This window comes from Rhododendron vialii, chromosome 12a (genome assembly GCF_030253575.1).
Source record: "Rhododendron vialii isolate Sample 1 chromosome 12a, ASM3025357v1".
Lineage (NCBI taxonomy): Eukaryota > Viridiplantae > Streptophyta > Magnoliopsida > Ericales > Ericaceae > Rhododendron > Rhododendron vialii.
In genome coordinates, this window is record NC_080568.1 from 29,452,099 (window position 1) to 29,465,017 (window position 12,919).

Genomic DNA, 12,919 nt, shown 5'->3' on the forward strand with positions numbered 1-12,919 from the left:
ATTGTGTCCCGCAAACCATGCTCCCAACCTCCGTTAAGTAGACGGAATGGCATACGACATGGCGTGACTCACTCCACAATCCTTTCGCGGGTACAATCAACATACAACAAGCATGCATACCATTAGCTAAAACAATATATAGCATGATATACAATTTCGACTACATATATCCATATCAATAGCTAAACCTCGATTAGCATGATATCATTGATATATGATCACCTCCACCGCATTATTTACATATCGATAATCATATTGAAAGCTAAAATACCATTAGCAAGATATATACATACCACCATAGCAATATCTTATTGAGAAGAACCATATCAGACACACTCACCTTTCATTCGACTGGAGTATGCCAAATTTACGGTTTCGGCACCTCCTAAAAGACCGGCTCGTTACCTAGCCACAAGTTAACCCATATTAGCATATGAACATCTAGGAATGTTAAACCAAATGCTAGACTAACAAATCATAACATGCCTTCTACACTAGCTAATGGGGCAACCATTACACAAAGTCACCAAAATCTCTAGAGGTGTCCGGGAGTACCCACGTACCAGGGAGACCTCACACATCTCTTCCATACTCCAAGGTACTCCAACACACCCAAAAATATCAAATATAAAGACCCACAAGTGTACAATCTCAACCAAACAGACCAACTCAACAAAACAGTAAAAACTGGTGCAAAGGCAGAATTTAGGTCAACTTTAGATACAAATCTGTTATCGCTCGGACATACCCATGATGCATGGGATGTGTCGTTGGAAAGCTCTATGTGTCTAGTTTCTAACAAAACAAACGGTGTGTCATTTCGAGTCCCGAGCTAGGAGTTATGGCCATTATACCAAAGTCCGTCGGTGCTGTCAGATTCTACGCGGGAATAAGTAAAATTGATTGAAAAATCATAACTCTTTCATCTTAAACCCAAAAATATTGAAACCAACACCAAAAGTTGCACCACTACAAGCCCTACACTCAGTTAAAATCCCAGGTTCAGAAACGAGAGGAGGTTAACCCAACAATCAAAAGAAAAACCGATTCGCATCCATTTTCGCCCCAGTCAACCAACCCTGCTTTAGAAATTCACCAAAAATTGTATACTTAACCAAATTACTTGATTCCAACGCCAATCTCTTCTTAACTTAAATATGCAGCTCCTGTAAAAGACCCAAAGCCACCCAAAATGTTCATCATACCCAGAAAGTTAAAAGAAGACAGCCACGCACAGAATCGCACATCCAGCAAACAGCCAGTATTCAAAAATTCATAACTAATTGTGTGATTATCGGTTTTGCATGATCTTGGTACCGAAATCTTCGTATTGAAACGTACTTTTACAGTTATGAAGACACCAAAAATTGATTCCTAGCAGAAGGGCCCCCAAAAGACAGATTACCAAAACCCACGAATTTGACCCAAAACATGAACTAAACATAATAAACATGAAATCAAATACAAGAAAGCATGAATTACCATGTTAGGACTTCAATTCCAGGACAAAATGATCATCCCCAAGCAATTCCCTTTCCTTCCTCTTCTTCCCCTCTTCCTGCCGTCTCTCTCTCTCTCTCTCTCTCTCTCTCTCTCTACGTGAAATGATAAGGGCAAGGGGGAGATATTTCTCCCGAGGATATTTTGTTAACACAGGGAAAATCATTCCACGCAAGCGAAACCATATACAACTTATACTCCAACCCACAAATCACATACAAGGCCCTCGAGGTTCTACTACATGCGGTTAACCCCAGAAACATATAATTCAATTAAAATATGAATTCAAAATATTAAATATCCGGGACGGATATTACAAGCAACTTCACTCACATCCAACTCCACCCCATCAGGCAATGCAAAATCAAACTTGTGCACAAGATTTGCCACGGCTAGCTCATCGACCGTAGCAGAGAACTAAATCCCCGGGCACCCCCTGTAACGACCCGAATTTTCGATCCTCTTTTTATAGTGTTAATATTATTAATAGTGTTAATAATATTATTACTAGTATTACTTTCTTAATACTTTTTTTTCCCTAAAACACATATATGCATGCATTTATACTACATGCATGCATTTTTCTTTCTTTTCTTTTTTTCTTCCCCGTACATGCATGCACATACTCTCATCTCCCTCACCTCACTCTCTCCTGCAACCTCTCTCTCTTCCTCCCACAGCTCACCATCGCCCACAGCTCCCTCTCTCTCCATTTCTTTCCCTCCAAGAAAACCATATTCATCCCCGTCGCGCCAAACGGAAAAATCCTTCATACCCAAGAAAATTCGAAATTCAATTCATCCTTATCCACCTCATGCTTCTTCTCTGACTTCGAACCTGTCCCTAATTCGTCCAATCCAAGTTCAACGAACCCAACTTCTATAAATACAATCTTATCCAACCTCTCCTAAATTCACCTATATAAACCCCTACCCACTACCATATGAGATCACCCCTACACCCTCCACACTCCTTTGAGAAAGAACCAAGAGAAAAATAGATGAAAACAAAGCTCCAATCTATGGAGTTTTAGAGAGAGAAAGAAAGAGAGAGAAAAGTGGATTTGTGTTCAAAAACCAACCGAAACCCAAATTGACCATTCCAAACACTTCTCACAACTCCAAGCATCCCTAAACATCATCCAATTCGGCCCCAAGGTCCCCCCTTGACCAGACCCAAAGTCATCTTCTCCAAATTCAAAGTTTTCGGTTTTTGATCCAATTCTACCAACCCAATGTATTATAACTCATTCCAACCGCTTCTCTAAGTATATTAAGTGTTTATATGTTTAACTCCATGCCCTGAACAAACTCATGCATCGAAACCATGACGAAAAGACGAAAAAACGAAATCTGTTGCGGACCTTGCGGCCGCAACCTTTGGATTCTGCTGCCGCAAGAACCAGACCCTCCAACCTTGCGGGCCGCAAGGTCAACCCGGTCAGACCTTGCGGTATGTACTGTTTTGGTTCGAAACTATTTTGCGACCTTCCAAACCCAATTTTTGACACCCGAACTATATTTCCTAGATTTTTCACATCTCAAGGATCATAACTTTTTAATATCATTTTTTTTTATTCCCTATTTATTATATTTTTTACTTGTTTTCATTCAAAGTTTACAAACGAAAAATCTTTGCGACCTTCCCAAGAACGTTTTTACCACCCAAACTATTTTTCCTAGATTTCTCGCATCTCATAGATGAGATCTTGCTAATTGCATATTTTTTTATTTAAATTTGCTATTTATTATTATTTTAAAGTGTTTCCAATCAAAATTACTTTAGAACCTTATAAAACTATGTTATTACTGCCCAAATAATTTCTTTTGACTCTTTACACTTCTAAGATGAAACTTTGTTAATCTCAACATATTTTATTTATTAGATTATTTTTTATCTATTTATTTTACTTTCGGCAACTTTCGTTAATATCCTTTCTTAAATATTTCCACGACCCTTCGAATCCAACTTTTGATACTCAAACATATTGCATAGGACTGTAGGACTCGTTTTAAGGTCATGTTACTTCACTCAATACTATCATCTATTTGTTTAAGTTATCATGGTTATTTATCTATTTTAAATTCTTAAATAAAACTAGTATAAGTCTAGGCTTACTAATTTTTGACCAAAATTATTATTATTATTATTTTAATAATTAGATAAAAGTTTCTTGCTTAATTACTCCCTCCGTCCCATAATATTTGTTCGGTCCGCAAAACGGAGACTATAAAATAATATATTTCTTTCAAGAAAAAATTCAAATTTTTTTCATAAGTTAAAAGAACTCGTCAAGATTTAGTAAATTGTTGAATTTTTTTTCAATTTTTCTTACAAAAATTGTATTATTTTTACGTCTCCGTTTTGCGGACCGGACAAATATTATGGGACGGAGGGAGTATTAACTTTTTAGCCATACAAGACTAAGCGTAATGGCCCATTCATAAAAAGTTATGTGATTGCATTGCTTGTTATTATTTTAATTACTATTTTGATTAATTGCGTATTATTCCAATACTTGATTTGAATGCTAGATTGGACCCTAGAGACATGGGGTAGTATGCGAATAGAAATAACCTAGACGATGCTAAGTTAATGAAAAATGGTAAAGTGTTGAAATTGTGAGATTGTGGATTATGATTTGGCCATGGCTAAGGGTGACCTACGGGGCCCGGCGATGTTATTGTGGTGACCCTAACGTATGGTACGCCATGGGAAGTTCCAAAGGGTAATCGTGCCTTGCAAGGCCAGCAAGGGGGATTGTCCCATGACACGGTCATAATTAGTGGCTTAAGTATGGTGGCGACCTTAATGTATGGTACACCATGGAACGTTCCAAAGGGTAATCGTGCCCCCTGCTATGGTCTTAAATGAATTCATGCGAAGTACATAACTTAGATGAATTCGTTTAAAACCCTATGTGCAGGACAAGCAAGGAGGGATTTTCCAAGACACGGTCATAGTTAGTGGTTATGGGGGGATTTTCTAAGACACGGTCATAGTTAGTGGTTATGGGAGGAAAGGATCTCGCAGATGAGATCTTTGATCTCACATAGGGTTAATGGATAGTAATAAACCGATTTATGTGAAAAATCTCTGTTTACTTCTTCGCATCATTATTATCTTGTTACTTGCTAGCTGTAAAGTAAGAGGGGTAATTCGGTTGGATTATTCAACTGGGTGATTTATCACTCACGGATATGTCTGTATCTTGGCAAATCGTTTGCTTCGGCGAAGCAAACGATTTGCCAGAGGGTGCAGGATTCAATGGAGGAGATTCAATGATGGTGCAGTTCGACACAGAAAGAATATCAGGAACGGAGATCGAGTATGCTCGGGATTCGTGTCAAGCCTAGAGTCAGCTCTGAAGTTAATGTATTTTGAATTAGTAAATTTTCTTGAGATTGTAATAGCTAAACCTTTATTTTGGAAAATTATATTTATTTAACAAAAATTTCTTAAGAAATTATTTTATATTGTTCCCGAAAAATCAGGGCGTTACACCCCCTCCTCCCCGCTCCGAATGGAATCAACTCGAAATCCTGCCCTCTGAAATCGACCCGATGGTTCAAAAACCTCTCGGGCCTAAACTCCTCGGGCTTGTCCCACGACGCCGGATCCCGCCCAATCGACCAAGCGTTGACAACCACGCACGTCCCGGCCGCAACATCGTAGCCCATTACTTGGACTTCTTTGGTCGACTTCCGAGGCACGAGAAGGGGAACCGGAGGGTGGAGGCGTAGAGTCTCCTTGATCACAGCTTTTAGGTAGGGCATTTGGTCTAGATCGTCCTCGGTTATGGGCTGGTTGGGTTGGGTTGTTCTTCAGACTTCGGCTTGGAGTTTTTTCATGGCTTGAGGATTTTTTAAGAGCTCTATCATTGCCCATTCTAGAGCTGTGGATGTAGTATCAGTTCCACCAGCAAATACATCCTACAGGACAACAAAAAAAAACATACTCCTATGAGTTTTATTTAGTATACATTTCTTGTTTGTTTATTTGATAAGAAGAATTTCTTTGACACCAAGTTAAGAATCTTTTTGACACCAATTTTGACACCAATTATACACGGATCCTCTGTGTAGAAGGAAGTATCCGTCAACCCAATAAAAAAGACAACTCAGCGCGGGACAATCGGCAAAAATGGGACAATGTTGAAAAAATGGTTTTTTGGGATTCTATGGATCCAAAACTTGATTATGAGAGTTATAGAGACAAAATTTAACTATGATCCTTTGGAATAATATGATCAGAATAAAAAGATATTCGCATTGGTAATTCAAACGGATTAAAAATAAGAACGCTTAATTTTTTAACCTTATTTTTTATTATATAAATATTTCAAAAATATTAAGCGCTTTAATTTTCAATCCATTTGAATTAGTGCGAAGATCTTATTATTCTGATTATATTATTTTAAAATGTCATAGTTAAATTTTGTCTTTAAAACTCTCATAATCAAGTTTTTGTTCTATAGGATCCCAAAAAATCATTTTTTCAACATTGTCCCATTTTTTACCCTTTAGAATAATATGATCAGAATAATAAGATCTTCGCACTGATTTAAATAGATTAAAAATTGGAGCACTTGATTTTTTAATCATATTTTCTAATATATAAACCGTTCAAAAAAATAAAGCGCTCCAATTTTGAATCCGTTTAAACTGGCACGAAAATCTTATTATTCTGATCATGTTATTTCTAAAGTGTCATAATTAATTTTGTCTCTAAGGCTCTCATAATTAAGTATCCATTCTTTATTTGAAACCTTGTAAAGTAGAAACTTGATTATGAGAGCACTAGATACAAAATTTAATTTTGACTCTTTAGAATAATATAATTAGAATAATAAAGATCTTCGCACTGGTTCAAATATATTGAAAATTGGAGCGCTAAATAATTTTGAACTGTTTATATATTAAAAGAATATGCTTAAAAAAATTAAGTGTTCCAATCTTTAATCCGTTTGAACCAGTGCGAAGATCTTATTATTCCGATGACATTGTTCTTAAGGGTCATATTTATCTTTAAAATTATCATAATCAAGTTTCTGCTCTATAAGATAAAATAAAAAAAATAAAAAACATTTTTCAACAGTGTCCCAATTCCCACACTGAGTTGTCTTCTAATCCTTAATCTGGTTCAGAAATCGTTGAAAGTAATTGAACTAGGATATAAAATAACAAGGCAACTAAACAATTGCTCAAAACAAATTTAAGATGATCGGAGTCCAATCTCAAAGGTGCGCCAGTCTTCTGTTCGTGAGGACTCGACATAAGATATTCAATACTCTGAAATAAGGTCGAGCATGTGAAAAAAATAAAATTAAAATAAGATTGAGCACGATGTATGATTTAGATTCGTGCTCAACATTAGCCCAAGAGCAATAAATAATTTCTTGAGTAGACAGTCATGAAGAAGAGAGATTCAGGCCTTACCAAAATAAGAGCTTTGACGCTATCTCTATGAATAGGAATCCCAACCACGTTCTCTCTCTGGACTTCAAGCAACACATCCACAAAATCCTGCTCTCTCTCTCTCTCCTCCCTGTCTCTCTCTACTCTCATGCTCTTCCACCACACCCTCCAAAAACTCATCCAACTCCTTAGCAAGTCTCTCCGCTCGCCCATACACCCCATTTACTCTATTCACCCACTTCAGCCATGGGGCAAAATCTCCAATATCAAAATATCAAAAAACCCCGGTAACTCCACGAACTCCCCCAAAACCTCCTTAAACCCCCTCCTGCCCCCTCCTCCTTCCCCACCCCCGCCGCCGCCGTATTTTCGCCCCAACGCCACCCTACACACCACGTCCCCTGTCAACTCCACAATCAATTTGCTCAAATTCACCACATCAGAACCAGAATCTGAAATCTTCTCAATCACGTGCATTGTCTCTTCTTCCCTAACGTCGCGAAAGGACTGGACTCGCTTGTTGCTTAGTAGTTGGAGGACGCAGATGCTCTTCATCTGCCTCCAATACTCACTGTAATGGCTAAAAGCCACATCCTTCTCTCCGTACATGATTTTTTCACAAATGGTCGATTTGGGTTGGTTGGAGAAGATAAGGTCGTGGGTTTTCATGATGTCACAGGCGGCGGCAGCGGAGGAGGCGATCAAGACGGGAGCAGCGGCGAAGTGGAGGAGCATTAAGGCGCTGTGGGCTTGGGAGAGGGAGTGGAGGGAGAGGTGGGGGAAGGGGCCAATTTGGTGGAGGTTTCCGATCATGGGGAGCTTTCGGGGAGACGGCGGTGGGTTTTTGCGCGGTGGTCGGGCGGTGATGGAGAGCCATTTGAGAAGGAAAACTAGGAAGAAAAACAGGGGAAGGAGAGAGAAGATGAAGGGGTGTAGTGAGAAATGCATTTGGCTGGTTGTTTGATGAGTCTCGGCAACAAATTTTGAAAAGCTGTATGCAATATGCATATGTGGTGTGGGTCAGTGGGTGCATGAATATTGGAACAGTTTATACTTTATACCACGGTCGGGTTTTGCGAGACGAAAATGATTTTCACACTCTTCTTTTATTTATTGAATTTTTTTTGTCTTTCATTCATGTAAATCTAAAAAATTACTCTTATCACTTGAACTATTTTTTCTTTATAAAGAGAAATTTGGTACTTTCTAGTGAATAAAGACAAAAAAAGAAAGAAGTCTCACTGAATAAAAGGAGAGCGCTTTTTATTTTTATTTTTATAAAGAGCAATCATTTCCTTTGGAGGAATTTTTCAGTGTCGGGTGGGTACCACGTGGTGTCCGCTCGGCACATCCGGGCCGTCCATTTCGGTTTTGGACGGCTCAAATTTGGAGAGAGAGCGGTAGGGTGAGAGGAGAGAGAATGTTTTAATCTGAATCGTCCAACACATTTTCGAACGGTCCGAATGGATTGCTCAGGCACCACGTGAGTACAACCACGTGGTACCCTCGGTATCCAAAAATTTCTCTTTCCTTTGCGTTACTTTTGACAATTGGCTAGTGCTTTAGTGTTGGTGTTTTCTAGATTACTCCACTATTTATTTCATTTTTCCAACTTTTATACTATTCTTTTATTTTACCAATTTTGTGTTTTAATATTCTTGAGTGCACACGACATTGTTGAGATGAATTTCCGAAGAACCCTAAAAATAGTAAAAAGAAGACAACGAGTGGGGTGGATAGAACATTATTGGAGTTGTGATGAGCATGTGAATGGCTGTTGTTCATTGTAAACTAAATTTGAGATAAGTACAAAGACAACGAGTGGGAAGTATACGTACGTTCCAAAATAAAAGGCGAAAAAACAAAGAAGGAGCCTGACAAATTCAGATTGCGTTTTTGCACAAAACTTTAAAAGACACGTGTCCGAACCGTTAGTTAGATGTGAACTCACGCGTGTGTATTGAAATGATTATGAATATGATTGTGTATTTCTGAGTTGTGTTTTCAGTTGTATGTGTAACACTGGTCTAACAAAATTCTTCGTAAAATTTTTTTAAAACCAAACACTTACACGCTCTACTCATATAATATGACTTGTGTTGCTTTAGAGTTACTATTTTCTTTGAGAGGTCAAATCCCAACATTGAGCAGTGTAAAATGGTGAGTGACCTTTGGGGTGTTTTCATTAAAGGAAAAATTTGGAGAATTTTTTTTGTTATTGAAAAGTTATTTGTTGTTTCCGGTTGTAAATAAGTTGGTAAGAATGTCAAGTTATTTTCACAAGTGAATAAGCTGTTGATGGGTATATGAGTGAAAAAAATTATTGAAGAAGTTGTTGTTAACAACTTTTTTGTTAGTATGAACGAGATAGTAAAATGTTAAAACTTGTTGACTTGAAAAAATCGCCTATGTTTTTTCCGCTTTTCCTTACCGGAAATACGGCTTATTGGTAATGAAAGGAAGACTTGGAAGGAGGAGGGAGACACTAGTGAGGTCAGTTTTTAATAACGGAGATGCTGATAGGATTCTTTGCCTGCCAATTAGTACCACGGGTCATTGCGATGATAAAATTTGGAACTGCACGTACGTCCAATGGAAAGTTCTTAGTGAAATCAGCCTATGCGACTGCTAAAGATGTGGTCATGTGGGACGACGTATTCTTAACAGACTGCCATGAAGACGAAGATGTTTATGTGGCGCAGGCCTCTCAGTTTTAATATATAGGTGCCCGTGAAGATGATCGGTCCGATTTGTGGGTTGGAGGTTGAAACCACCTCACACATGCAAGCTGTTTAGCCGTGATATATAGGGCGTGTAGAGTGTGGTTACTATCCCCATTTTGCTATGTACAGACCGGAGGCAATGGTGGAGGCACGTACGGTTGGAACTTGGGACAAATGTGGATTAGGGTAACGGAATCAGCCTCTGGGGCTAAGCGCAAAGAACTGCTGGATCTCTTTGTTGTTATTGGTTGGCGTATATGGTTGGCACGAAACGCGGATCTGGTTGTTTCGAAGAAAAATATTTTGCCCAGGTATTTGGATGGATACACATGCAAAATGTTTTACTTCCGAAATTTCCGTAAGTCGTTTTTTGGAGATGTGAAGAAAAAAGCGTAAAGATGTATTATTGATTGTGTACAAAATCCTAACATGCCTTTATATAGACTATAGGACTTGGTGATTAAGAAACTAACGAATAAAGAAAATACCCATAACAAGGAAACCAGACTAATTAGGAGACATAAATAACAATGGGAGGTTTAGCAAAAAATTCATAATATTTACATTTTTTGAGCTCAAAGATAAGCACCTTTTGCAATCAAACATAAGGACAAATGTGTCTATAAGAGTGCCTAAAATCCTAGGATACCTTATAAAAATGCCTAAAACTCTACGGGTACCTTATGAAAGTGTCAAAAATTCTATGGTACCATATATATGAAAGTGCCTAAAACCCTAAGGTACCCTATGAAAGCGCCTAAACCATTAAAACCCTATAAAAGTGCCTGAACATGTTTGGACCTTATGACTTAAAAACTCAAAAATTGAAAGACCTCCACTGACAATAACAATCGGCCTAAACAGGTAACATAATAATAAATCCTAGAAAACTTGGTAACATATCCTAATATTATTCTAATAGGAAATATGCGAACTCGGGGTGGGTGTTGCGCGGTCGCCGGCGCAGCCTTTCCGGCATCGATCCGACGATCGGAGACGTCCACTGGGTAGAACTCGTCAAGTGTACCAAAAATTAACTCAATCAAATATTGTTAAGTGCCTCATCGAAATACATATATAACTTGAAAAAAAAATGAATCCTAATGGATACGAAACACTAGATCAAAACCACTGAATCAATTCTTTTCAAGTTATATGTGTTCCGATGAAGACTTGAAACGTGTTTGACAGTTATATTGTCAAAATCTTGAATTAATTGCACGGCTGCCATATAATAAGAGGCTAAGTTCTCACTATAGCATTTGAATGTCTCTGCCAAGTGGTTGATTACAAGGTTTGAATCTCCAATAATTTTTACTTCTCTGGCCTTTAGATCCTTAAGGATTTCAAGGCCTATAACAATTGGTTTATATTCAGCTTGATTGTTTGTACATGGGAAATCAAATTGAAAAGATAATTCAGTCCTCAGGCTTTGGGAAGAAATGATAATTACTCTACAGCCTGAGACTTCTTGAGTCTTTGATCCATCAAAAAACAACGTCCAAGAACGATATTTGATCGAGTTGATTTTGGTACACTTGTAGTATTCGATGAGCACTACGCAGTAAACGTCCCCGATCATCAGACCGATGTCGGCAAGGTTGCGCAGCACCCACCACGAATCTGAATTATGCTCACAGCTTCGGTGCTTCATGCTCGCATAACATTAACCGCCTAAAGTGCGGGAAATAGGAGTATTGTACAGCATTTATTACTCCGACTGAGATCCCTTGTTCGACCCACTTGTCCCATTCCTCTCAGCCGTTGATCTCGCAAATTAACGGCTCAGATAGGCCGAGCATGTTTTGCTTCAAAACAACGTTGTTTTAAGAAAAAAGTGCTCAGCTCATCTCAGCCGTTAATTTGCAAGATCAACGGCCGAGAGGGTTGAGATAAGCGGGTCCTACAGGGGCAGTCAAACAGGGGATCCGGGTTCTAAGTACTCTCTCTCTCTTGGGGGGAATAAACCAAACTCATTTGGAAAAACACAAGCAAGTTACATGAATAATCAGACAGTTTTTAACACAAAATTTGACACAAATCTTGTTTGGAGTCACACGCTAATAATCGGAGCCATTTAATTTGTTTAAAACATTTTTTTTAATAATTAGAACTTGATCGATTTGTTCAATTTTTATCCTGTCAAATATAGGAACAAACATCTTAAAAACTTGTTTTAAATAAATTGAATGGCACGAGAAACTTCACAATGGGTCCCACACCTTGTCTCAAATGTTGTGTTATTTAACCGGTTCCATATTTTTATAAACATTCACAAAGCAATTTTTTATTTATTTTTTTCAATCGTCTAACATTCACAAAGAGATTGATAATGACTTTTTTTTGGAGTTTAAACTGATTCAATGGTTTGTTTGTAGGGGTAGTCGTGGTTTGTTTGTAGATTTTTAGTCCTTTGATTCAAGGCGGATGCTACTTTCAAGAGCAAGTCTAATGGGAAATGGATAATCATTTTTCATTCCCAAATGCAAAAATCAAGGCCCCATTGGGTATGAAAAATGCATTTGATGGATATAAAGATGGATATATCCATTTCCAAATGACTAGAGTTAGGGTATCCACAATACTATAATTAAAAATTGATAACCAAAAGTTATCACATCAGCTTTTGATTATTCATTTAAGAGATTGCTAAGATTAAAAATGTAGATGTCTACAACAGCATAATCAAAATTGGATAACCAAAACTTGTCACATAATTTTTTCAACCTATAAAAAACTAAAAACTGTGAACAGTAGAAAATAGTTTTGAAACTAATAAAAACTATTTACTACTAGAAATAGAAAATAGTTTTTAAAATTTTTTTCTGAAAAAAACTATTTTTAAAAAACAGTTTTCTACAAAAAAAAAAATTAGAAAAATATTTTTTTTCAAAAATATTGTTCGAAAAGAAAGAGAGAGAGGAAAAGAGGAGAGATATAACATTTTTGTATAATGATTGGTGTATTTGATTAAGAATACGTAGGGTTTATAAAATTTGGTTATTGTCAAAATGTTGCTAGTTTCGGTTATCCAAATCCCAAAATTTGATTATTTCAAAAGAGGTTGTTAAGTTTGATTATAACATTGTGAGTAAGGGTCATCATTTAACCCGAAGGCCCGCGACCCCTCGAAGCCTGCCCAGCCCATTGGGCTATTGCTCGGCCGGAGCCTATCCAATGAGCGGGCTAGCCCAGCCCGAAGTTTTTATGGGCGTGGCTTGGGCCTATGAATTTTACTCAGTTTGCCGTCGGTCCGCCCCGCAAGCCCGCTGCAAGCCT

The 12,919-nt window shown here is 37.8% G+C and overlaps 2 protein-coding genes across 3 annotated transcripts in view; both read right to left on the reverse strand.

Annotated features, from left to right (window-relative positions):
- LOC131310701 (cytochrome P450 736A117-like) overlaps positions 1 to 8,136 on the reverse strand; it is a 45,745-nt gene extending 37,609 nt beyond the window's left edge. Inside the window, exons 1-2 of one of the 2 annotated variants that reach the window (XM_058337867.1) lie at positions 6,939 to 8,136; positions 5,005 to 5,432 (exon numbers count right to left, since the gene is read on the reverse strand). In XM_058337867.1, the coding sequence (XP_058193850.1) occupies positions 7,158 to 7,925 (768 nt within the window). In that variant the 5' untranslated portion in view covers positions 7,926 to 8,136 and the 3' untranslated portion in view covers positions 5,005 to 5,432; positions 6,939 to 7,157. Of the gene's footprint in view, positions 1 to 5,004; positions 5,433 to 6,643; positions 6,792 to 6,938 lie in introns of those variants that run through there. The other variant, XM_058337868.1, reaches the window with a different exon arrangement.
- LOC131310693 (cytochrome P450 736A117-like) overlaps positions 1 to 12,919 on the reverse strand; it is a 32,624-nt gene that overhangs the window by 9,636 nt on the left and 10,069 nt on the right. The window lies entirely within an intron of this gene.